We start from the raw sequence: 27,562 nt of genomic DNA, 5'->3' as shown, positions 1-27,562 counted from the left end.
CATTTTAAAATAAGGAATTTGTTTTGTCAAAAAGCTATGAGTATTAAAGACAGATTTGTAAAATAAAGTAAATAAACTTTTTTCTAACATAAACCACATGCTACATTTAAAAGTGAAAGACAAATATGTGAAAAATTTTAGCAAGCAAAAAAAAAAAAAGAAAAAAAAAAGGAACCAGTGGGAAGAAAATAAAAGAGACTCATAATAAACTCAGGAGACCAATACCTTTCCTCCTTGCTGCAGTTAGCGTTTGTGATATCCAAGCTCTTACTGAAAACAGATTTGCTAAAAAGGGGGCAGACAAAAATAAATAAATCAAGAGATAGAAAGGCAGTCACGTAAGGGAAATCCTAATGTGCATCATGCAATTCTAAAAACAAAACCAAAAACCAAAACATAAAACCAATTTAGCACTCTGAAACCAAAATGAAACAAAGTCACCAAGAAACCTCGAGTACATGCAGAGATCGAGAACTGAGGAGTCAAAAAATAAGAGGAGACACACATTCATGGATCATGCGTGAGTCAGTGGGACATTCAACACATTCCCTTACTGTTAATCTATTTCTGTATCTGTGCAACTGTGAAATATTTATTATGTGAGTCATTCTCAGAAATAAGAGAACAGCAGCATAACTGCTTTCTGGCTGGTTAAACTGGTGCAGTGTAACAAATCAGGGCGCACCTGCTGAGTGAAGCTCAACCACAAGCAGAGCTGCATACAACAATTTGTATAAAAACTCTAGCATACTATACGTCAGCATATAGTATGTGGTACATGCATAATATATTTTGTGCTAAGACACAAGGAATACAATTATACTGCAAAAGTACAATTCGAAAGCAAAACATTTCCTCAGCAGCTCTTCGTGTTCTGACAACAGGAACATTTATCAGGTCATCCACAAAATAAGGCACAGCCACAAACCCGGCAGACCAGATGATCTCAAAGTCAGGCCACATTAGCTGGTGGCTCTCCTGATACCTTTTTACATACAGGATCCAAATTGCAAATCTCACATAGGCTGCACTATTTAAGCCACTTTAGCCTGCCTACAGTTGCTGTGCCTCTGCAAGAACCTTTTAACTCACCTCCTTTTCATGCTAGACCTGATTTAATCAGTCATGTTTTTTTGTTACTGATGTCTGTACAAGGCTCTTGGTGTCATGTCACTAAACACACTGCTCAAAAAAATAAAGGATCACTTTTTAATCAGAGTTTAGCATCAAGTCAATTAAAACTCTGGGATATCGATCTGATCAGATAAGTAGCAGAGGGGGTTGTTAATCAGTTTCAGCTGCTTAGGTGTTAATGAAATTAACAACAGGTGCACTATGGGGGGGCAATAATGAGACAACCCCCAAAACAGGAATGGTTTCACAGTTTGAGGCCACTGACATTCTTTGCCCTCCTTATTCTTTGGACTGTTTTGTCACTAGTTTTGGATTTTGCATGCGGCAATACCTGGACCCTACAGAGGTTGCGCAGGTAGTCCAACTCCTCCAGGATGGCACATCAATACGTGCCTTTGCCAGAAGGTTTGCTCTGTCTTCCAGCACAGTCCCAAGAGCATGAAGGAGAAAGTTATGCTGCTCCTTTGTACAAGGAGGAACAGGATGAGCACTGCTCATCCTGTTCCTCCTCAAAATGACCTCCAGCAGCCACTGGAGGGTGGCCTGATAGCCTGACATCCTCTGGCCCTGTGCTCACTGTCTGGCATTGTGGAGTCCGACTGGCATTTGCCATAGGATACCAGAATTGGCAGGTCCACCACTGGCACCCTGTTCTTTTCACAGATGAGAGCAGGTTCACCCTGCTGTGGAGAAAGTTATGCTGGCTGTAACATCGTTCAGCATGACCGGTTTGGTGGTGGGTCAGTGAGGTTCTGGGGAGGCATATCCACAGAGGGACGCACAGACCTCTAAAGGCTAGGCAGCGGCACCCTGACTGTCATGAGGTGTCAGCATTGTCAGGCATGCATACAAGCACGTGGGGCCATACAAACTACTGAGTAACATTTTGAGTTGCTGCAATGACTTCGGTAAAATGGACTAGCCTGTCGCATCCTTTTTTTCACGCTGATTTTCAGGATGTCTTTGAATTCAGCCTCTGTGGGTTGATAATTTTCATTTCCATCAAACAATGTGTCATCCTTTGATTCCTGACACATTAACCAGTCCACGTCAGTATAGATATAGAGTTTCATTGTTTTCCATTGAAATCGGATGTATTTCCAAAGTATTCCTTTAATTTTTTGAGTTGAGTATAAATGACTCAGTATGAAAACTGCTTTGCACTACAGTGCTCCTGACTGAAATTAACTAAAATGCTATTTAAACATAGGTGAAAACAGTAATACTATAATATGCAGTGTAATAGTGCATATATTATTTATTATTAACACAACATATATTTACGAGAATGTTATCTTAAAATTGTACAATCAGGTGTACTCCAATGTGTTTCAGTGTCTCTTGTACTAAGGCAGAAAACACCCTTTATGCACTAATCATGTGAAAACATAGAAGTGAGAGCTCTGGTGCAGTTATTACAGTGTATCCACTAAAGGGACTGAATGTGCAATGGTTTGTGCATCGAATACAGCTTTAGTGACACATACTCCCAGCAACCAGTGATGCGATACGTCCAACTTTCAGGTACCTTTACTTGAAAGTTTTCTCTTTCGTATCTCTTCACTATAACTCAGATGGGAAATCTATAGTGCTTTTACTCCACTATATTTTTTGTCACAGTTTAACATATTAGTTACTAAAAGGAAACAATGAAACAATGTAAGAAGATCATCAGCCACTTCAGCTTAACCTCTTCTGTCAAACAAAAAAACTGCTCAAGAACAGATCCAAAGTATATACTCAGTATCAACTGTGTGAACTTACACTCCAATAAATACACAGACAGTATAAAAGATGGACACAGACACCACATTGTCACCTATTGGTTATTGAAGTCCATCAGGCCATTAAACTGCTGCGAAAGGTCCATCAATTTTTTTGATATTGTCTATGAATATAAAGTTATCGAGGTAGCTCAGTGACTGTTTACAAGCTTTCTCAAATGTTTTCACACATGAACTCCTGACAATGTCATGAGAATAAGGTTGGGACACTGTTTCCACTTTCCTTTTTTCACACGACACATCACAAGATTAATCAATCAGCTTCATTCTCACTATTGGAAATACTCTTGTTTTGGTGAGGGACTTGCCAGAGGCCGGACCCATGAAGACCACTCATAAGCATCATTTCCAGACTGGCAACGATCGGCGTGATCAGACTCAAGTTTTTTCTTCAGTGTAAATTCTTTGTCTCGGGAGATTTTTTCTTTTGGCTTTTCTCTCTGAATATTGCCACACAGTAAACAGTATTTTTTACAGCAATATTTTTTGACGTACAATGGCCCTAAAATGCTGCCATAGTATTACTTCAGCTCTTTCTCCTTATTTAGGGTTTCCCATTATTTTGTAGTTTTTTCTGTTTGCATTGGGTGTCATATGTGTGCATATGAGATTATTAGGCAGGAATAAACAAATTCCAACATTACAACTTACTCTGTTATTTTGGACCCTCCCCACTACAAAGACATCCACAGTATTTTGTGCATGCCAACTTGCTAAATTAATTTCAGCTCACAGCTTCTCAAACTGGGATGCTTCTTGTCCTCTTTGACTGCATGCTCCATGCACACTTTACACACACGACGCACAAACCTGAGAAACCGGTTCATGCATTTCAACATCTGTGATGAATTTCTGCCAGAGCTAAGAGTGCACTGTTAGTCTCAGGCAGAGTCTCAACCTGGAAATTATATCAGCCCTTGTGTGATGTGTATTATACATCTAACAGCACCAGAGAAGGAATAATGCATCATGTATTTAACCACAGTTCACTAAAGTGGGGAAGGACTTACAGCTGTTGAAAGACTTCCCAGTGAACCTGACAGAGCTCAGTGAAGGGAAAATTGAAGTAAGGTTGTAATTAGGTCAAACAGATGAGGTTTAAATTAATATTTTAAAAAAGCTAGCCCAATTTTGATAAACTATTGTAAACTGTGATTAAATGCATTATTTATCATAACTGATAATCGATCAAAAAAATCATCAATGACACTTTAAAGAACAACAAACTGTTTTGACCAACCCAGAAAACATGTTTGTTCATGCAATAAGCACACGTGCTGATCTCAGTCTTTTACCTCTGTCCGTGTGTGGCCATGTCGATGGCTCGTCGCACCGGTACGGGAGAACCTCCCTCTGTGACGCTCAGCACCTCCATGGACTTTCGCTCTGGCCTCCGCTTACCGTGACGACTCAGCATGGGCGAGTCCACGCGCTTCCTGGGAGGGTCTGCTGAGCGGGCCCAGGGTGAGCCCAGGTCAAATAGAAAAAAACAAGGGCAAAAACAAAAAACAAACACAGAACAAAAAGAAGAACTCAAGAATTAACACTATTTTGTATGAATATATCAAATGATAGAAACTCCCCAAATAATCCCATAATGCTCATGTAATACAAATTAAAGGTGATATACAAACTGAAAGGTTCAGTTTATCACAACACTTCTGCCCCCTAAGCTATCCATTATGCTCCTTTTTCTGCTTTGAAAACTACATGAAGCACCATTTTAAAAGAGCAAGATAGAAAAAAATGTGCTCTACTGCCAGTATTTATATTTTTGTCATTTGATTCTACATTTAGTTAGCATTTTCAATTTTCTTCTTTCTGTGGAAGGAAGCTTAAGGGTGAAGCGGATGGCATTCCAGCTGTTAATCCACATAATGACAGAAAAAAGCAACAGTGGCTGCACACCTATTTCCCCCCCCATATCTCCCCTACTAACATCTGTTTCAAAGATATCTGCTGATATCTGCTTTGCCATATTAAATAATACTCTAGATAAATATGTAAATTCCACAAACATATTTTTAAACTAGTAGTGACAACAAAATCTATAAAAAAAGGTCTTAGAGATATAGTACACAAAGACTGTATGCTGCTTTGTTATCTGTGCTGTAAGCACATCAGCTAAAGTCACTGAAAAACTGCTAACTATTCAGCCAAAGTAATAATAAAAAAAAATTGATACATAGCAAAAAGCATAAAAAGAACTATCTTCATATTTAAAATCTAGAAAGATACCAAACTAGAGAGCTTAAGGTATAGAAAGATACCTAACCAAGGCAAAAGCATAAAAGGTGCTAACTTCAAAGCTAAATTTATTAAAAGATAGCTAACTAGAGAGCTAAAGTCATAAGCCAGCTTACCAAGGCCATCAGTTTTAATTAACTAACTTTTTTATTTTATTCTGCATGTTATTCCACATAAATAAATAAGGAGGCAACTAAGTTTGTGACTGAGACAAAATAAAGACCAACAGAAGCCATGTACAGATGTGAATCGGGCAATGACCAAATTTATTAAATTCCACCCTGTGAGGATTATGGACATGTGTTTCAAAGATATTAACAAAACATCACACAGTTGTTTAGGCATTTCTGTCTGGACCAACTGGCAGAAACTGGCTAGACTGGCCTACCGATCTCATTGCGCGGTGGCAGGTTCTGGTCCTCGTGACTAGGATACCTCTCCTTCCGGTCCAGTAGCAAAAAGTATATCATCTTTTCCTGGTTGTCACTGGAGAGAGAAGACAGCCGGAGAGATCACCATAAGCTGAACACTCAGTAGTTGAGAGTGGGAAAAAAAAAATGCTGCATCATCATAACATATTAAATGAAATAATTTTTCAAGTTGACAGTTTCTCAAGCCGTCTCTAATACATTTCTCTTCTCCATCTCAGTGTCTCCCTCCCTTTTCAATCTGCTTCATGTGCGGTTTTGTATCGCTTTTTTTGGCTCCCACCTCCCTTCCTCCTCATTGTCACTTACTCCTCAGACAGCAGATCTTTGGTCAGTTTGTCCTTGTCTCTGAAGCAGCCCAGAGAGTGCATGCTCTCCAGGACGTCAGGGTCAATCTCTTCAACCGAAGCCAGTGTTCTGATGGCCACCTTCCTGGGGACGGGCTGCTCGGGCTCTGGCTCGTTCTTTCCAGCTCTGCACCATAAACCATACAATAACATGTTCTGCTAAAAGACACTAAAGCTTTAAAAACACACAGCATCATTTGATTTCTTTAGCAGAAGTCTATCAATTCAATGATAAGCAATTGGTATGACAAGCAGCTTATGATGGTCAGTATTTCATTAATGTTAGCAACTTTATGGATAGAACAGTGCTTCCTGAAACTCCTGCCAGGTTCACTTACTTGCTGCTCTTGTACCCTCAAAAATGAACCTCTGTGGTGAGATTTCTGACATGCACACAGTTATGGTTACAGAAACTTTCTGTAGAAACTGAGAGAAGAAAATCTGATAGCATCACAGCCCTACAGAACAATAATATATGCCCCATTTCACTGTGGGATTCTTAGCCTAAAGTCGTGTTTTAGACACATTTTTTGTTCCACTCTGTGAATTTTCGAGGTCCACATGTTATTTTTTTCCTCATTGGCCAGTTTCTTCTTTGTTCTTTTAACATCTGCTTGCTATTGCCTTAATGTTTAAGTCAAAAGTCAGTCTACACATCCTGAGAATTTCTGAAAGTTGCAACACACCAACATACCTGCACATATGGGCATTTTTTAGATTACATTTTTGCTAGTTAAAACATTATTTAAATTTACTTACAGCTTTCTTAGGATGATTAATGTTTTTGTAATAATCCAATTCAAATTAAATAATAGGAATTTAAGGGTTCTAAATTTGGGATAGGAGAGAAATCTAACAATTACCTTTAAAAGCAGGGGAAAAAACTCTTTATTTAGACAGAAAATGGAAATTTTAAGACTAAGAATCTGTCACCATAGTATCTTGGACTAACATAGGCAGCAATAACCTAGCATGCTTTTCCCAGAAATTCATACTTTGTTATGAATTTCTGGACAGCTTTACATCTTCACACCTGAGACATTATTCCCGTAAAAGAAGGAAAGGAATTACTCTTTCTGGGCAACGTGGGACTTCCCTTATCCAAAAGGAAGGATTTTAAGATCCCTTAAATAATGATGTTTTAATAATTTTCATCTTGAACAATAGCAGAGAAATCATTTAAGAATAATAATAAGAATTCCTAATTGAAATTAAGTGGTAATCAGTAAGCGGTTAAAAATAAATAATGAGTGTCCAGAGGTGTTTCAAGATGGCCAATGATTGTCAATACTTGTTTCTATAATGACTTCTGATAACAGGCTACAGTCATATGAAAATAGTATTCGAGTCATACAGTCTGCCTCGTGACAGCTGGTCAACTTTGGTGAACGGTGGCAACAGGAAACAAAAGCCTTACAAAATAAACTGGGATAAACTGAACAACAGGAACTGCCAATGACAGCACTGAGTGCTGCTAACATTTAGCAAGATGCCAAAAATCAGTGCAATAATGCATTGGTTGAACTGTATGACCTTCTGTGTAATTTCAAATCAATAACAGAATTCAGGTTTTAAAATCCCAAAAATACTACATCCATTAAAGAGCGCAGGTTCGTTAGGAGTGATGGAGCATTGTGATGTCTGATGAGCACTCTCAGCTTTGGAACAAACACAGCTGTCACTCCCAAGACTAATGGACATGCTTCCTCTCTGAGAGGTCTCCATCAGTGATTTCAAAAATCTGGCTCTCAAGGCTTTATTATTTTTATTCTGTGTTACCTGCCATAGCATTTTCCTTTCATTAGATCCCTTAAAGCAGACATGCATACATGCACTCAACCAAGACCGAAACAAACAAAAATGAAGATGAGTGCCTGTACTCACAGATACCACGTATGCTTCTGGATCTCCTCTAACTGTAAAGAAAATGAGAGGGGAAAATAAACATTAATGACTTTTATTTATAAGTGAAACAAACAGAGATGAGGAGAGCTCAGTGGTCTCATGAAGATGCATGAAGCCATTTTGTGTATGATGGGTTTATCAAACAGCATTATGGTTTTTGTTGGGGCTTCACTTGAAAATCAATTCAAGCATATTTATGGCATGTTTCTGCTTAAGGAGCCCTTTAACCTGATGGACACAGATGTCACAGATGCAAAAGTTCATCTGAACTAATTTTTTTTTTAAATTTTTTACTAATTGGAGCATTACTGCTTGGTAAATCAGACTGAGGCACACTGGAAAAACACACTGAGCTGTTACCTGCAGTTAACTGAAGTATGATGATCAGCAAGATGAATTTAATACACCTTTCCTTGTTAGCTGCCTGCATTACTGACACTGCAACTTGGACCAATGATAGTTTGTCCCAGGATTCAGGTGTGTTTTGCTTTTATCAGCTAATGTACCCAAGAGCCTCAAAGCTGCAGCTTTCCTCATATGAAGCAGTACTCCACAAAACTAGAGAAAGAAGTACACTTCCTCCTTAAATTAAACTCTAAGCTAAGTTTATACTGTTAGCTGGTAGATACTTTTAGGGAGGTGAAGCTCCTAAGAGGATCTGCACTGTTTGGCTAAGTGCAGGGAAGTAAGCCCTACCATGAGTGACTCACTAAATCATGTTACCGTAGCTAGTGTTAGTTGGAATCAGGGAGGTTTGCAGTGTAAAAGTAACTGTTAAAGTCTCCCCTATAGACCCTTTTACAGTTTGTAAACAGTGATGACGTCGGTAGCGATGCGCACGCATTTTGGAAACAGAAGTACGGTGGAGTTCAATAGCGTTTCAGTCTACGAGAAGGGATTATCAACGAAAGATCGTGAAAACTACCTGCAAAAATTAATCTTGACCACCGATCCCTGTGGTATGTTAGCAAGTGGCCCAGTATCCGTGGGCGGATACATGCGTGTATTTGGTGGAGAAACCCAGCGTATACACTGGAGAGCAGTTGCAGTGCATATAAGTCACTGGATGCTTACAATTATGTTGTTTGCGGCCATGTGCTGTGTATGAGGCTCGGGTCATTGTAAACAAGTCAGAGAACTACGTCCTCGCAGCAAACTGTACCTGCATGGCAGCGTGAGTACTTCGTCAAATTGCTTTTCTAGCTTGTTAAGAGTTTTCCGGCTGCAAATATTATTGATTTACAATGAAAAAAAATTTATATATATATATATAATGTTCCAGTCACACTGAGACTTGCTCAACCATTCATATGTGAGTCTGCTCAGAGTTTTGACTGGCAGTGCATTTTGTAATCTATACTGCGATTAAATAATTTAAAAATCAGGACTCTCTGAGTGCAGCAATGCCTCACCTGTACTGTAGATAGCCACACTACAGTTTGAAAGCCAAATAGCCTACCAGCTAATACTGTTTACATTAGACCTGACACCCCGGTATAAACAGAAGATACATAACTTTACCTGATATAAAACGGGTGCTTCAAACGTGAGCATTTCTGATCCTCTCCTCAGTCCTGATCGTGTCCTCAGTCCAATTTTTATCAATACATTTGATGGCTTGTAACCACAGACGCCTCTGTTTTCTCTGAAACAGCTGGTGGGATTCGGTACAACTTCAGTCCACTTTTGGTAGAGTAGAAATTCTGACAGCCAAACACGCAACAGCCAGACATTTTGATGCTGATATCGCTTTTAAATCAGGTTTACACGCTGCGCAGTCTCCTCATTCTTATTGATTTGAATGGAGCAGCAGTTCACTTCCGTTGCCAAAATGTGTGCGCATCCTTTGATGACGTAGGCTGTAAAAGGGTCTATTAAATCATATTTATGAAACATTTTTTTTAATGACTACAATTCATTTATTATTTATTGGGTTTTTTTTATTACATTTTTGCTTTTGTGTTATTAGAGCCTATCCCAGCTGCCATAGGCATGGGAGGCAGGGTATACCCTGGGCAAACACAGAGACACAGCCTAACCCCACCAACTGCATGTATTTGGACTGTGGAAGGAAGCTGGAGTACCGAGAGAACCCATGTAGACACGGGGAGAGCATGCAAACTCCACACAGAAAAACCACCCCGCCCAGATGGTGGATTCAAACACAGAATCTTCTTGCTGTCAGGCAGCGGTGCTAATCACTGCACCACCGTGCTGCCTGTGTTCTTACTCCTGAATTACAAATCAGGAAGTGGGGGGGCTGCGGACAGCCCGGGTCTCTTGGGTCTTTCTCTATCTGCCTCTGGCTCCCAGGGGGTGGTGTTGTAAAGTCCAGTTTGAAAGATTTGTCAGCTACGGTATGATGACTGAAACAACTGCTCAAACTGTAGGAAAAATAAGTGAAAGCAGATTATCTAACAAAACTTTTGGTATTTTTGTAATGCTTCTCTTCTAAGCCAAAACAGATCTTTGGCCTTAGATGAAAAGATTGTACAGAAAGCACAATAGCTGCAGGGCCAGTCACAGTGTGAATGTGCTAAATTTAGCACAATTGCACTGTGTAGTCCCCAAGGCAGCAGGCTCAGATCATAAAAATGCAAAGTGAGCATGGTCATACTGATGGAAGATTTAAGCCCTCTGGTCTATATTGGCTCAGGCCCCGAGGTGAAATGACGTGGGTGGAGTACAGCAGCTTACCGTCAGCCTCTTACTGGGGTCCACTTCAATCATGCCACGCAGAAGGTTCTGACAGTCTGGAGGGATAAAGTGAGGCATGTGGAAAACTCCCAGCTTCACCTTCTCCAAAAGGTTCCTCAGGTTGTCATCATCAAAAGGCAGAGCACCCTGAGAAAAGGCACAATGTTAACTTAAATTGAACCACTTATTTTCTGTCATATATACAGTTACAGTGGTGGATGCTCATAGTGAACATGGTCAAAGTTTTAAATAATGTCAGTGTATCTGTAGATAAGCCCTTAAAGTCAAAAGCCCAGGCTTCAGACTCCTGTGAATGCTCTGTTTCAGGTTGTTTGTCATATCTTCACAAAAATCAGTGAGAGAGGATATCCCTAATATGGCCACATCAGGCACAGAAGTTGATTATCCCAACCCTAACTCTAAGCCTAACCCAATCAGAATATGCAATATCTGTTTTGATTAAATTGCTCTCTCAAGTCTCCCACAGAAAATAATCATTCTGACACACGTCAAAAAATATTTACATTTTTTCCAAAAACAGTCTGTTTTGCCTTTCTGCAAAATCTAGGGTTACAACCTCTGATGACTTAGACCTCAGAGGGCTAAACAGCATCTCAGATAAATTCAGCAACAGTAACATAAAGGAACCCAAAGAATACCACTGTCTAAGATTTAGAATAACTGTGGAATAGATACCATCCAACTGAAACACAATCCTTCTTTCTTAGAGCTTATTTGCTGAGTTAACCTGCTTTGTGGCTTCCTTTACTTTGTTTTTGTAGCAGTGGTAAAGTCTTCTACCACTGTTATTTTTGTTTCTCTTTTTGAATTTCTCTCCTTGTATGCCCCTTTGGGTTTTACACATTGCTCAGACACAGTACTGAAGCCAGAGACAGGCAAAGTAAATGTCATTTATCATTATCATTATCTACCATTTAATGTTCGACTGAGAAACCTTGGGTCCTGGTCTTCAGGTGGATTTTACCTCGACACTTAACCCCTATTTAAATATTGTTGCAGACCACATAAATCTCAATACTGCAAAAGCTCTCCACAGAGGAAGCAGCCTCTCCCAAAGGGACAGTGCCCCACTATAGCAAAAAAAAAAAATCCTCAAGAAAGGCTGGTTTCAGTTGGTTATCATTTGCAAACTGGTTAAAAATGTGGATAAAAATACTCAGAACTGGTCAATATTTGTTTAAAACTGAATACACTTTAACATAAACAGCACAGCACAATATTGTGTAAATATTTTTGATGTTTCTTTTACTGTACTGTGCATAAGCAACTCTAAGCACCACCAGAGGACATTTTAAAGTGCTAATAACTGTGCTAACTAGAAAGGCAATCTCTATGACAGTCTCATGCAGCAATATCAACATGACCTGGAGTTTTGAAAACACACTAGCATCAAACTGGTCTTCCAACAGACCATATGACCCTGCTCTGGCATCCTCCTGTTGTCATGTAAACAGCCTGTCAGGTGTTCCCTGAGAGATAATCTGGAATTTGACAAAGGCAGCATCGGGAGGCAGCTTTGAGAGAAGTATCAGCCATCAGAGTGAGTGATGATGAAGCACTTTGTACTGCAGCAAGCCGGCTGGCTGGCTCTGCCTCTGCTCTCCAGCTAGGGAGCGCGTTCAATAGCATGATGACTGATACCGTTTCCTCCTCATAAAAAACAAGCAGGATGGAGCCAGATGGCCACTGACATTGCGTGGGTAATCAAAACAACACGAGCGGAGAGATTTATCTTCACATGATGACTGTGTTATGTGATCCATCTTAATCAAGAGGATAACACACTCATGCGTTCACACAGCACACAAACAAACAGTAATTTACTCACTGCTCTCAGTACTTGTCACTGTCACATTACAGAGCTGCTGGTATGAAGAGCCTTTATTATGTGATCTGTCCACATGAAGCACAGCTGACATATTCAAATTATTTTGAGGGGAAAGACAAAAAAAACACTAAGCATAAAGTGGACATTAACTAGATGCATTTTATTAATATTTTATTTGAAATAGATATTCCAACACCTCTTGTGAGAGGTAGAATGTAGATAATTCATATGTATATGTGTCTGTGAATATTGAAGTACATGAAGTACATGTTGAAGTACATGTGTTCACTATAATAGGGGTTTTCCTGGCCATTGGGGGTGACTATCCATGTAAACACTATTGGCTCACATATAGTTATGTGTTAGAGTGCTTTCTTACATAAAAGAAGTCCACAGTTTATGCATTATTCTGTTATTTTTAGCCTTTGAGAAATTAATCAGTAAACAAATAAATAAAAATACTGGCGGCTGCCAGTGCTATTCCTCAGTCTCCTGGCAGTAGGATCTTTAGATGGCACAAATCCTCTGGAAGTACAAGTTCTAGAACACATAATTATCAGGTCTGTGTAGATCTTAATGGGGTGCATACGAACCTTACTGAGTTCATTCACCATATCAATTCAGAAGTAAATGGATAAGTAAGAATCATGAATAAGAAATGGTAAAATCATAATAAATATAAACCACGGAGAATATTGTCACTTTCTGTGACTGGCATTATTATAGTAAGTGCTATAGCTGGACATTGCATATGACCATATGGGTTTCTGACTAATATTCTATTCAACTTGATGTTTAGCTTTTAAGACCAACCGGAGTGCCGCTGCTCCCAATTGTGTAACTGCTTTTAAATGCAGCAGAATTGCAACCACATACGATAGTGCAATAATTCTTTTTGCATTTGAAACCAAACTATCAGTAGTCCAGTGTAGCCCAGTATTCCAACCACCCCAGTGTAAATAAACAAACTATTTACAAATGTACATATTCACATGCCAACCAGGTCAGGGCCCTGCCAGATGCAAAGGCCAAGCCTGGGAGACAAAGGGGCTGTCAGACTGCCAGACGCAAGGCTGGCACCAAAAAGGCCCAACAAGACGCAGTGGGAAACTAAATGGAGGAGCCCCTCTGACCCACCTGCAAGACACCAGACCGACTGTATAGATACCTCCCAGCTGGCTACTGCCAAAACGCACGCAGCATTTGCTCTCCGAAGGATCGACTGCTGCCACGTTAAGATATTAGAATCTGGAGAAAATGGACTCAGACAACCACATTGCAGCTGCACAAATGGTCGAGAGACAAACCCCTCCTTTAGGACCATGAAGTGGCTACAACTCGGATTGAGTGGGCCCATATTCTGGATGGGAGGAGAGTACCCAAAAATTGCATTTGCCTGCTGAATGGTGTCTGTCTACAACCCAGTAGGACAGCTTGGGTATTGACATGGGTCTGCCCAAAACCCCAAAGTTAAAGCAGACAGAAGTTGGTGCCTAATAGTCTGAGTGCACCCGCTATTTTATGTCAAGACCAGAACAGGGCACAGAGCAGCCTGGCGCAGAGCAAACTCCTGGTCTAAGCCACTAGTGGGAAGCAGTGGAATAGCATCCCACCCACCTGAGAAAGGAAGTCCCTTCAAACCGGGAGCTCCATGGTGTGCCGCTCAAGAGCGGTGGGATCGCTGAGAACCATGGAATCTGCTGCAAAGAGGGGCCACCAGAAAAAGAAAAAGATTCAACGGAGAACTGACTGGAGGAGAGTGAACAGGGGAAAGGTGCACACGAGTGTCTGGGGCCAACGGTCTGCTAGGGCATCCCACCTCAAAGGTGGATCGTCATTCTACAGGGAGAACAACAGATGGCAGTGTCAACTCCCTGGAAACAAAATGGTTGACATCTGTCCTTCTTAAGACTCACCAGTTCGACTCAGCCACCTGAAGATGGAGTCTCTACTCTCCTGGATTTGGGCCCCACTCAACGTGATGTCTGCTGCCATGTTCAGCATTTCTGGCACATGTACTGCTCTGAGCAAGTGGAAGAGCTGCCAGTACCCATGCCAGATGGGTATCTGGATATAAGCATCCTTGAGGCCAATGGTAGCAAACCAATTCCCTGTGTTGATGGCCTACCTCATCCTGGGGGCCATCAACATCTTGCTCAACAGTTATTTTCATCCCCTGAGGTCCAGAATGGGGCAAAGTAAACCATCCCAATTCTGCACTAAAAACTAATGGAAGGAAAGAAGGAGTTTCCACTGCTCCAATTTTCCTCTCACAGTCCAAAGACAATGGTGATTTTAAATTGGCTGTAACCTGTCCAAGGTATACTACACCTCTCCCCATATGTCAGCTGGAAGAGGCTCCAGCCCCTCTGTGACCCTGAATTGGACAAACATCAAACACGATGGATTTTTTTTTTTTTTTTTGAGACAGCAAATGATTCAGCTCTGATCAAGATGTCCTGTTATAGTTCTATAATGAAAGGTTTAATGACATCTAGGTTGTTACCTGGGAAGGCGTTCAAGCAAGAGGAAACACATAAGACAAAGAACAGTCTGAGCTGGGCTCACACCCACAACCTAGACATTACCACCTCCTGCTGAAATAAACATTCATTACATAAACAATAAATTCCAAAGCGTTATCTTGGAAGGGCAGAGGAAGAATCATTATGGCACAAGAATCTAATCTGCATCTAGATACACACAACCAGCAACTCAATTTGTGATGACCTACAGCAGTGTCGCCTATGACTGGCCTTAAATTAAGTGATCAATGCCCATTTTATAGACTCATCGCAGGTTTTTGAAGAACTGTTTTCTGTTTTGGAAACATTCTTGTGCAGCAGGTCATTTGTCAAGTCACAATTTAGAACAAAAAGGGCTGTTATGAAGCAAAGGAGAACATCTCGTCTGGACAGTTTTATTCATAATGTGGCTTTAATATTTTACCAGTACACAACGTGTTTCCAGCAGCCCATCTTAAATTTAATTCTGCCAGTGGAAAACTGCAGATGCACCAACAAAGATAATGTTAAAGGATAGGCAAAACCTTACAATGCCTATAAAAATAACCCTTAGTTTTACCAAGACCAAAAACACTGTGTCCAAATTGTTATTTGGAGCTTAACCTACTGGACGTTAAGTGCTCCTGTCAGGCAGTTTACTTTGTCTAATAGCATTTCAGCAACCTTTTCACTTTACCTTGGCTGTTCTGCTGGGAACCAGAGCTTCACAGGAACCGAGTCTATACAGGCTAAATACTCGCCCGGGAACAACATGAATCAACTCCTCCTCTCTCATTTTTCTCAAGCTGCACGGCATCAAACTAGGAGTGCAAACAGGTTTCAGTGCAGCATATTTCTGAAAGACTGAAAAAGACGTCTGAAGGAGCAATCAACTCCAACAGCTGTGTGGAGTTCCTACAAACTAACCCTCTTATCATAATTAAAGAGTGTTGTGTGCATCTGTATTTTATTTGATTCTTTAATGGTCATATATAGTTCTGCAGACCAGTCGCTTCTCACCGTCCATCATTTTTAGCGTTTCAGACTGTTAAACTTTCACTTTATGATTATCAAGGTTAAAAAAATCAATCATTATAACAATGTTATTGTGATATATATACATTTTATAAAGCAACAGTGCTATCAAATTCATCTGTAAGGTTTAGCAAATGAATGCACGCAGGTGATGGTGATATATTTCATTTTTAAAGACTGTGGTTATCATAATACATGGTTATCAGGATTCTCTTATTTCAGAAAAATGTGAGCTTCATACTTCAACATCAGATAACAAAGAGTTTGTGTACAATGACTCCTTTTACACTTTACACCTAAACTCACCAGCCACTTCATTAGGTACACCTTGCTAGTACCAGGTTAGATTCCATTTTGCCTTCAAAACTGTCTTAATGCTTTGTGGCACCGATTCAACAAGGTGTTGGAAAAAATTTCTGTCCATATTGACGTGAGAGGATCTCACAGTTGCTGCAGATTTGTCCCCTGAACATCCATGATGTGAATCTTCCAAAGGAGACAGATCCCAAAGGTGCTTTAGATTGGACATGTTGTACACTCAAAGATGCTCTTCTGCATACCGTGACTGTGCCAAGTGGCTATTTGAGTTACTGTTGCCTTCCTATCAGCTTGAAGCAGTCTGGGCAATCTCTGTTCACCTCTGGCATCACCACGGCATTTTCGCCCAGGGAACTGCTGTTCACTGGATGTTTTCTCTGTTTTATGTAAATCCTAGAGATGGTAGTGCAGGTAAATCCCAGTAGATCAGCACTTTCTGAAATACTCACACCAGCCCCGTCTGGCACCAACAACCATGCCACATTCAAACCATTTAAATCACCTTTCTTCCCCATTCTGATCTTTTTTTTTTTTTTTTAAACTTCAGCACATTGTTTTGACCATGTCTACCCCTTTGCATGGATGACACTACAGTGTGCAGCTGATTAAAAATTGTTTATCTCTTCAAATACATAAAATCTTGGGCACTGTTCCACATAGTCAACAGCAGGTAGTGCTATTTCACCCTTTCATACAAAAAAACCCCCATTGAAAATCCTTTGAGAGGGCTACAGGGGTCATTGATTCCAAGATGGCTGATGGAGACAAAAAGAGATCAGGCACCTTAGCTATCCCGGCGTCTACCATCTATAAAAAGAATCCACTGAAGGTAAAAAAAAATAAAATAAGACTAATGAGCATCTTAGGTAACATAATGTCCAAGAAATATCTCAATTTTGATTTTACATTTGGAGAAAATACTAATTTTCCATGTGTACACTGTAGTGACCATTATGCACTGGCCATGTAGACATGGCCAGTGCATGTACTATTTCCACTGTGTTCTAGCTAGTCATCACTGAATGTTTGCACTTTCAATGCATATTTTATGCATTGAAAATGTTTTGTTTCTTTATATTTTATAGAGCTTCAAGAGACAGGAGTACATAGTTATAGAGTTGGCAGTTTCCTGAATCAAGTGAGGAAGAGTGTGGTGATAGTGGCAGTGATGAGGATGTGACTACAGAATGAGAGTTCTGTAAGCTCTTACTGGGTGAGAGTATGAGTTCAGTGACTATTTACATGGTGATAAGGCAGGGGTGGGCAATCCCAGGCCTCGAGGGCCGGTGTCCTGCAGGTTTTAGATGTCCCTGATCCAACACACCTGAATCAAATGGCTGAATTACCTCCTCAAGTTCTCCAGAGTCCTGCTAATGACTTCTATATTTGACTCAGGTGTGTTGGCTTAGGAACACATCTAAAAAATGCAGGACACCGGCCCTCAAGGCCTGGAGTTGCCCACCCCTGTGATAAGGGATGGTGTGTGTGTGTGTTTCTAAAGTGATATGAACTGACAATAAAGTGATTTGAAATAAATTGAATCGTTTGAGTGAATAGTCAAGAATAAAGTATGTAGTGCACCCTTTGCCAGGCAGAATTAGGTATACTACAGGCAGGAAAGACCAGTAATGAATGTGGTGTGATTATACAGGTATACTGGGATATTATTTCAAGATTTACACAGTATTTCAACAAATTACCATGTAATTCTTTGTTTTAAGGAAAGGAGAACAGGTAAACTCCACTCAGAAAGGCACTGGCCAGATGGTGGATTTGAACCCAGAACCTTCTTGCTGTGAGGCAACAGTGCTAACCACCACGTACTGTCCCATGTACACATATCTAAATGTGCTGAGTTGCTGCCATGAGATTGGGTGATTAGATATTTGTGTTAACGTGAAGTTGAATATGTGTATCTAATGAAGTGGCTGTAAGTGTATACATGAACACTTCCTTTAGGTTATTTGCACATCTTCATGTTTCTCTGCTTTTTGTTTTTTTTTTTTTTTAAGCACTTATTTGTATTTTTCTTAGACTCTATAATAATTTGGGGGTCTTGTGTGAGTCACTGTGTATTTTATTTGAAATATTTTGTTTCTTTGCAGTCATTTTGGTCATTTTACAGTGGTTCTACTTTATAGTCATTTATCAAATAATTTTTGGCAGTTTTGCATCAAATTTTTGACTTTTTGCTTCTTTTTCTGGGATGCTTGCAGATGTTCAGTCATGTCTGGAAGTGCCATGATTTCATAGCTGTGGCGGGAAGCTGCCAACGATGATGTTGGGGCCATTCTCTGCTGTTGTGGCACAGCAGGAGCACTCACTCACCACTAAAAGTGCAAACAGGATGACTCCACAGCTCCACGCATCTGCTTTCCTCCCGTCATACTTCTCCCCCTGGTGCACACAGACACACAGAGATGAGATTAGTCCTAAAATGTATTCAACATTCTCTCTATTTCCCAAACTACAAATCCCGCCCCTATGTGAAGACTACTATTGTGATGCTGACTGTATGTTCTGTTATAAAAGGTTCTTAGTTATTTCCTGTGTTAGTTCCACTCCTGTGTTTTAAAAAATGTCTAGGAATGTATCAAATGCACAATTAACAAAACTGCCCCATGAAAATTAAAACCAAAATGAACACCCAAAGGTGAACCCAAAAGCAAAAAGTGTAAAATTAATTAAGGAGGTTTTGACTTTATGAAGATGCACTGGTTTGGCCAGCTGAAAACAGGAATAAGAGGAAATATGGCGACAAAGTGGAGCGAGACAAGAAAAACGACATCACAGAAAGCTAGAATACAAAGTGTGTAGAAGATGTATTTCAACACAGCGAGAGGGGAAGGAGGAAGCCCAGTGGGAGGGAGCCCACTGAATGCAAAGAGGATGAAACAGTGATGTAAGAGCCATTCTGATTCAGAGCTTCTATTACTGAATGAAAGGAAGAAACACAGAAGGGATGCGAGAGAGCACTTACCCTGATAACCTCTGGGCAGGCGTAGTGTGGAGATCTGTAAGAGGCAAAGAGGTGGTCATTCAGGACACAACGTTACAGACAGCAAACACACTGAGGAATAAGTGTGCAGGTGATGCTCTGCATACCAAACAAAATCAGATGTTCCCTGAAGTAACACGCAACACTTTCACTCAAATGCATTAAAAATAATAACAACAATGCATATTGCATGATGGATCTGTTTTTAATGTTTAGTGAGTGTTACATAACATCAAATAGCCCCAAAGCAAAATCTTGTGACGGTGGCTCATCCTGTTGGATAACGTATGACGGCATCATTGGTCCCACAATGTGACACAAAAACAACAACAAAAAATCCAGTTCTGTAAATATTATACAAAAGTTTCAGTCAGAATTTCAGTTACTTTGAAAAGTTAGAAGATGATCTCCATGAAGTTAGACAAAGCACTGCTTTCAACAGGTGACATGAGCGTTTGACACCTTTTATCATGGTGTCAGACCTTTATCAGCTTGTTACTGACTGTTGTCACAGTCACTATTTGGAAAGGCCAGGTGTAATTTTCAAACCTCTGAATACTCTGACTTGGCAACCATGGGTTCCTCTAAGCAGCAGTCTTTATCCATTTCCACCTTTATGTTTGCTGGGAGGCTGCAACCTGACCCTGGGGGAAAAGCAGGAACACCCTGGACAGGTAATCATTTTATGACCAACCACATATTCTCACTTTCACACAACCAATTTAGAATCACCAATTAATTTAATAATGTCACTGGACTGCGAGAGGAAACCCACATAAAGGCCTCAACCAGAGGATCGAGCCAGGAACCTTCTTGCTGCGAGGCTGTGCCACCATGCCACTAGCACACTTTCCTCAGTTTGTAATGCCTTTCAGATAACTGATTACAAGATATCAAATTTGACTGCGAGGAGACTCACGAAGAGCTGACTCTGGAGTGGTGAAGTTTCCTTCTGCCATACAACCTCACCTGCACAACTATGGCCTTCATGTGACCTTTCCTGCATCCACACAACTAAATTTAGTATTATAAGCTTGGAGATGCACATCTCAAAAAGCCTGATACACTATAGGAACAAGTCCTGTGAACTTTTTGACCTCAAAAAGCAAAGACATATGTGCAGAAAGGGTGCAGAACTTCATGAAAAGAACACCAAGTCTTAACAATAAACATTTTACAACAGGATAATAATCCTAAACACGCTTTAAAATCCATAATGCACTACCTGAAGCAGCACAAACCCATAGTTCTGCCATTGTTCTCACAGTTCATGATGCACATCACTGCAAATGTGTGGATAGACTTCAAAGAGCAGTGCACACAAGATGGGCAAAGAATCTCACAGTACTAGAAGGCATTTGCAGAAGCAATGGGCAAAAATATGCCAAACAGAAAGTGAAAGACTCTCGGGCGCAACAGAAAGATTCAACACAAGCTGTGATACAGCCAAAGGGGGTGTTAAGTACTGACAACGCAAGGCTCCAAAAAAATTTGCTTCATATTCTTTTGAAGATGGATATGTTAGATATTGTACTTTCTGCCTTTTGGAAATTGGTCATTTTTAACTCGTTTAGCTATTCAGAATGGCAGAAACTGTAGCTTCTGCGTGCCACTGCATCAGAAAAAGTTTGATTTCTCTAGTATGTGCGCTCATCTCTGCCTTCTGAATAATCTAATAATTGCACAAATGCAGCAGAACTAAGCCTAGCCTGGCGCTCCTCTGTGTGGATTCATCATGTAATAAATGAAGCAGAGAGCCTGACTTCTTCTAGCAGCATCCCAAATTCGCAGAGTAAACACACACTCCATCTTCACCCGCGACATTCTTAATTATGATAATGTATGTAAACCCAGTCGATCTGAACTGCTCAAACACAGTCATGTCAAAATACACTAAGTGCAATCTAATTACACCCGAGCTAATTTTCATCCTTCCTGCTTGAGGCAACTTGCTCATTTAATGAATTCCATTAACGTCACATGAAGTGAAAGAATCTTTGGACTTATGAGAGATATTTAAAGAGTCCCTCAGTGAACGAGCAATCTGACAGACCCTGACATGGACACAGCTCAGTTCATCTGCTTTTATGTAGCGTTAGCATGGACTTGCGGACTTAGCATCTCGCACCCCTTCTCTCACTGACTGACACAAACAACCTCAGAGTCATAACTCAATCCAATTATTATACACATGCTCACTGAATAACCATAAATTATTAAAGAAATGCATATAAAAACCTATGTGTGCTGGTCTGGGTGTTTGACTGCATCTATGCCAGTTTATTCTGAGGTTTCTATACTATATGGACAAAAGTATACTGTTGTCCATATAGTATAGAAACCTGTCCATATAGTATACTGGGCCACCTACAGGAGCTGCTCGGCCATGAAAACCCATGCCATGAAGCTCCCGGCACAGTTTTTGTGCTGATGTTAATGCCACAGGTTTGGAACGCTGCAGTTACTGAGTCAGCAGAGCATTGGCAACTCTTATGGCGCATCAGCACTTGGCAACCTTGCTGTGTAACTTTAAATTGCCTGCCACTTTTTGGATGGGTTCCTAAATGTTTCCACTTTGCAACTGCAACACTTACAGCTGATCATGGAAGAAATTTCACATACTGACTTGCTGCAGTGGCAGCATCCTATTCCATACCACACTCTAATTCAAAACTTTTAGACTGACCCATTCTTTCACAAATAAAGACAGACTGCATGACTACGTGTTTAATTTTATACATCTGTGGCAACGGGATGGAAACACCTGTATTCAGTGATTAAGAAGTGAGACCCAATACTTTTATTTCTGCAGATGAAAATATTCCTTAATGAGCTCTTTAAAGGGGGTCTATTGTGCTATTCCTTATTTTCTGTCATATACACTGTTTAAAAAATTTAATAGATCACCAAGTAATTCAGGGTTTATGCCACAACTGCCCTAAATTAACATTATTGGTAATTACCAAAACCACTTTTTTGTTAATGTAATGGCTAATCATTAATATATGTAAGCAGTTAAATAGAAATTATATTCTTAATGCTAAAATATAATTATTATATCAATGAATTTTCAATTAAATTTTCAATTGTCATTTCTGACTTCTCAGAAAAGTCCAATGCTCTGGCTCAAATTTGGGTATAAAAGATGAATTCAGTTTATTATTTGTCTCGTAAATATCAGTACAGTTTGTTTTGAAAATATCTTTTTGGCTTTATTAGATAGTGTGCAGTGAAGAGAGAGAGATGGGGGGAAAGATATGCAGCAAAGGGCCGCAGGTCAGATGCAGGTCCGGGACCACCTGCATCAGCCATGTGGCGTACACAGTCGCCTGCTCATCCACTGAGCCAACCCGGTGCCCCATCCTTGGTTTCCTTTTAAACGGGCTTTTTGACAGAATTCTAAAATATTTAGATTTTATTGTTTTTGTGACAGGTGGTCTAATACATTTGCTAAGTGTTGCATATCCTATCCTAATGGTGGATGCTTATATTAATAATGAGGTCAGTGTATATATAAGTCAGAGTTATCAAAGTTACACAGTTTGACTTTTGATTTTGACTTAAAATTTTTGTTTTCAATTCAGGTTAGTTTAAGTCTTTGATGTGTCCAGAGTTGATCTGCTTGTTTAATTTTTATGGTGATATTTGTCAAAGACAAGATTTAAAATATTCAGAATATAATAAAAATCCAACATACACACAAAATCAGCTCTGGCTGAGAGCACAGAAGCACCACTGGCCTGGTGTTGAGGTCATATGCTTGACAGAGGCACTCAATGAGAAGAAAGATGTCTCAAATTATTTTGAACTGTGAGTAATGCAAAGCTACTGTAGTGGAGTCCAAGAATAAAAATTTAAAGCTGGAAATCAGAACAACAGGCTCCCAAATACTTGTTTTATTTGGCAATGTCAGGCTTTGAGGTAAAAACAAGCACGGAATTAATATTAGCTAATATGTGAAATACACATATTCAACATGATATCATGATTTACTGTAGAGTTTATAATAATTACATAATGCTTCAATCCAGTACATGAAAAGCTTAGAAAGTAATATAAACCACAATGCTGTTTTCTGCAAAAGTTGCAGTTTTTTTTCTTTTTCCATTTGGTGCTTCAGCTCATGCTGCTGACTGCAGAGGTCTCAGAAGCCCATGAATCAAATGTTACAAACACAGGTTGGAAGTAAAGGATGCCAAGAATGAGTAAGAGTAAGTTGCTACTTGTACTGTTGATACTGAAGCTTCCCAATTCCTGTACTATCACACTATAAAGTAAGCAAAAAAAAAAAAAAAAAGAAGAAGAAAGAAGAAAGGTTCAGTATGTCCCATTACATCATCATGTCAAATTTTATTTTATTTTTCATTTGGGTCATTCTGAAAACACATACTGTAACATGTACAGCAAAGGGGGTCAAACTGCATACATACTGCATTCAACAGTATGCACTTTGTGAGACGAAGAATTGAAATGCAGGGTCTTTTCTCCTGCCAGCTTTCTGAGCCAGAGGAACCGGGCTCAGCCATTCCACATGGCCGACTCTGTGAAATGCCCGTTGGCCTACAGCTAACTGTGGTGAGTGGGACACACTGGACCAGCCCATATCCTGTAGAGCACTCTAAAGACTGCATGACAAAATAATAGGAAAGGTTTCCACTGCTGCCACAATCATTTTTCACTGCAATATTGATTTATAGTAAAACAACAGATTGCTGCTGGTTCTAACAACATGGGGTAACGCAGGGGAAATCTAACCATCTATGAGTCATTACTCCCCCCAAGGGCCAGAAACAAACAGCTGAAATTCAGCTCTGCTGAGAGTTAAATGTAAAGATTGGTGAGTTGAAGATTTGAAAACAGAAACAATAATAAAAAATATCATGATAATAATAAAATACTACCATGGAATGTATTTAGAATAGTAATAACATCATTTGTATACTTTATGTATTGTTCTAGTTAATATTTACATCTTCAAAGGCCATTACATTTGGTCCTCATTATAAAGATGGAAGACATTTAGTTGCTACTAACCCGCAGCTGGTCTCCAGTAGACTGTCCCCGACCTGCAGAGACGCCATGCCAAAGTCTGCTATCCTGATGTTGTTCTTCTCATCTAACAACAAGTTCTCAGGCTTCAAATCTCTGTGGCTGCAAAAGAACAGGACAGAAGACAGAACTGAAAACTGATGCTGCACAGATCTAACTTACAATTACTCTACTCGTGATATAGTTTATTGGTGATGGCTTTTCAAGGGATTTTAATAAGTTCTATGACTCTGTTCAACAGAGCGCACAATAAGAGTGAGACACAGGCAATTTGAGCCGGGCTGAAGCCATGACTGTACATGTAGGTTCAGCTGCAACGTTGCAAGGTCTCTAAAAACCACCCCTGCTCTTACTGTCTGCACCCTGAGGGCCACAGTATGTTCCAGGAACAGTGACAATGAAAAAAAAGTATGGTATAAAAGTCTATAGGAAAATGGCTCTGCTCCTCACTTGCTCTATGACCTTGCTTTTTTGGTGAGTTTATGGTCTCAATATATGGATCCAAGTCTTACTGTATACAAAATTATATTTATTTTGTAAATTATGGTCCCCATTAAAGTCAAAAGTGACAATGAAACAGGGTATGCTTCAGGGCGGGGCTACCTTGTGACTGACAAGTATGAGCATGAACTGTCCCTCATTCGGGATGCCTGATTTTTATTTTTTAAAAAAGCTAAGATCCATCTTTTATATCTTTAACATTCATTTTCCATTGTGCAAGGTTCCCAAGGTGAATACTGGTGCCCTTCAATGGTCCCAGAAAAATGTACTTAAAAATACTATCCATTTTAGCCATTATAAAGTTTCATATGCCACTGGACTCATAGTAGTATGTGAATACAGAAGGCGCTCAGATTTGTGGCCATTTTTTAATCAGGTTCTTCAGGGAAATGGTCTTTAATGTTTTCTGTGATAAAGCGGAGTTGATTGTAATCATCAGCTACTAAAACAGTCAAGAACAACTCCACAGTCTTACTCAAAACTAGTGAGGGAAATAAAACCAGGGCATATACAGCTTGACTCTAGCTGTGTTTCCCTGGTTCTTACAGAAAACACACAACACATAATAAATCTACTCCTTCAAACACTTGATGGCTAATGGTGAGTGTCAAAGGCAGAACATCTTTGATGTGCAATTGCCCGTAGATACACAGTGTTGCAGTCATGCGTGGAGGAACTAAAGGTGGTCTTAGAGATGAAAAGAGATCAAAAGGAGCTGCAGCCTCTAAAGTCACCCCCGGCTACGGATGATGAGAAGAGAGGCTGCAGAGCAGGAGGAAATCTGTTGTTCACACATCCAAACGGCGCAAACACGATGGCAATGTCATATAAAATTCCTACAGTATAAACTACTGTAGGAATGTTTTGATCAGTAATTTTTATTTCGTTACTTTAGTGCACACTAAACTCTCTGTGTTTATACCCCACTCTGCATTCAATCATTAGTTATTAGTAATCTCTGTCTTTCTTTCACAGCCTGTCTTTTGTCCTGTCTCCCTCCCCTCAGCCCCAACCTGTCACAGCAGATCACTGCCCCTCCCTGAGCCTGTTTCTGCCAGACGTTTCTTCCTGTTAAAAGAGAGTTTTTCCTTCCCACTGTTGCCAAGTACATGCTCATAGGGGGTCGTCTGATTGTTGGGCGTTCTCTGTATTTCATGTATAGTCTTTACCTTACAATATAAAGCACCTTGAGGCATCTATCTCTTGTGATTTGGTGCTATATAAATAAAATTTAAATTGAATTGACTAAGCTAAAGGGAAACCATATAAACAGTCATTATGACTTTCTGTTTTACAGTGATGTGTTTGCTAAATAAAATTTTCACTGTGCAGTCAGCCTGACCTTAAACCTGTGGAGCTGCTGTAATTAACAAATCAAATCCAACTTTCCTAACAACCCATGACCCATGATGATTTATGTCGTCCCTATTTCTGTTCATGTTCACACCCAGAATGGACGTGGTTGACAGCTAGGAGCTGCCACATTTTTACCAAAGCAACTCAAATATAATGAAGCCAGCCAATTTCAGCCCAGCTGGAGAAACAAATAACAGAAAAAAAGCCTCATTGGAAAGATAATTCTGTAATAACTTCTTTGTCATAAATTAAATGTGGGTTGTATGACCACTAAGTTTTGGTATTTTTTAAGATTCTGATGGTTTCATGCTATATCATGGTATTATCATATAGGTTTACAATAGCTCATTCAACAGAATTCAAACACATTTAAGGTGAAAAAAAAAACACATAAATAAAATAAAACCAAAACAATAATCTACTTTTTAGCTCTGTTAACAAAACTTTAACACCTGGCATCCCAAGTTGGTCCTTAACAAGCTGCCTGTTGTGCTTTTAGGTTAGCTGTAAATGCTACTTTCTGTTTCCAGAGAACAAAGCCATTAATGGCTCAGTCACACTAGAGATCATTTACTGTTTTTACTGTTCAGTCACCATCCTTTAGCAACTATGTCACCATTTGTGGAGGAATTTCTGAATTTGTGTTTCAGATCTGTGAGGTTCTGGTTGGACTCTTAATTTAAGGAACACTTGTTAGTCAGACTCTAGCATTGACCCAGTTAAACTTCTGGGATACCAAATGTAGCAGAGGAGGCTGTTAATCAATTTCAGCTGCTTTGGTGTTCATGAAATTAACACCAGGTGTACTAAAAGGGCAACAATGAAACAACCCCAAAGCAGGAATGGTTTTACAGGTGGAGCCCACTGACAGCGAATGTGTTGTCTGTTCACCAGTGTCACAGCATTTGAAAAGTTCAAATTCATGCAAGATATAAAAATTTCATATCAAACTTTTTTGGAAAAAAACAGCTGCATGTCTGTCTGTCCATCTCTCACTGTTTCAACCATAGATTTTCTCTTTGAGAAATATTAAACGGGTCTGCTGAAGATGCAATTTATTTTGTGCAACGGTCAGTCAGCAGTGATAAATTAAGTTCCCCACCTCATATTTTTCACATCTACACAAAAGAACACAAACTACACGACAACGCAATTTTCATCTTTGCCTGTTTTCCATTTTAGCTGCTAAAAAATTAGACTATTAAGCTCATAAACCCAAATCCTTATTAATATGCAGCTATGGGTTTTTTTTAATGAATAAAACAATAAAATAACCAACTATTTTGAGAGAGGCAATCTCAAATAAATGTATTTGGAAATTAAGAAAAGCTAAGCAGAGTCTGAAGCTGTGTGCAACAGAACCATCAAAATCCAACCGACTGACTAAAATTTGATAAATAAGTGATAAAA

General features: G+C 39.7%; 1 protein-coding gene across 2 annotated transcripts in view; it reads right to left on the bottom strand.

Annotated features, from left to right (window-relative positions):
• LOC115776812 (serine/threonine-protein kinase BRSK2-like) overlaps window positions 1-27,562 on the bottom strand; it is a 162,504-nt gene that overhangs the window by 24,027 nt on the left and 110,915 nt on the right. The window contains exons 5-13 of one of the 2 annotated variants that reach the window (XM_030724587.1): window positions 24,281-24,397; window positions 19,229-19,262; window positions 18,577-18,645; window positions 10,543-10,689; window positions 7,825-7,856; window positions 5,903-6,067; window positions 5,554-5,651; window positions 4,214-4,364; window positions 226-285 (exon numbers count right to left, since the gene is read on the bottom strand). In XM_030724587.1, the coding sequence (XP_030580447.1) occupies window positions 226-285; window positions 4,214-4,364; window positions 5,554-5,651; window positions 5,903-6,067; window positions 7,825-7,856; window positions 10,543-10,689; window positions 18,577-18,645; window positions 19,229-19,262; window positions 24,281-24,397 (873 nt within the window). The remainder of the gene's footprint in view (window positions 1-225; window positions 286-4,213; window positions 4,365-5,553; window positions 5,652-5,902; window positions 6,068-7,824; window positions 7,857-10,542; window positions 10,690-18,576; window positions 18,646-19,228; window positions 19,263-24,280; window positions 24,398-27,562) is intronic. The other variant, XM_030724588.1, reaches the window with a different exon arrangement.

Source organism: Archocentrus centrarchus, unplaced genomic scaffold, assembly GCF_007364275.1.
Source record: "Archocentrus centrarchus isolate MPI-CPG fArcCen1 unplaced genomic scaffold, fArcCen1 scaffold_37_ctg1, whole genome shotgun sequence".
In the NCBI taxonomy this organism is placed as follows: Eukaryota; Metazoa; Chordata; class Actinopteri; order Cichliformes; family Cichlidae; genus Archocentrus; species Archocentrus centrarchus.
Note: the sequence above shows the minus strand (reverse complement) of the source record. Positions and strands in the feature narration are given on the sequence as shown.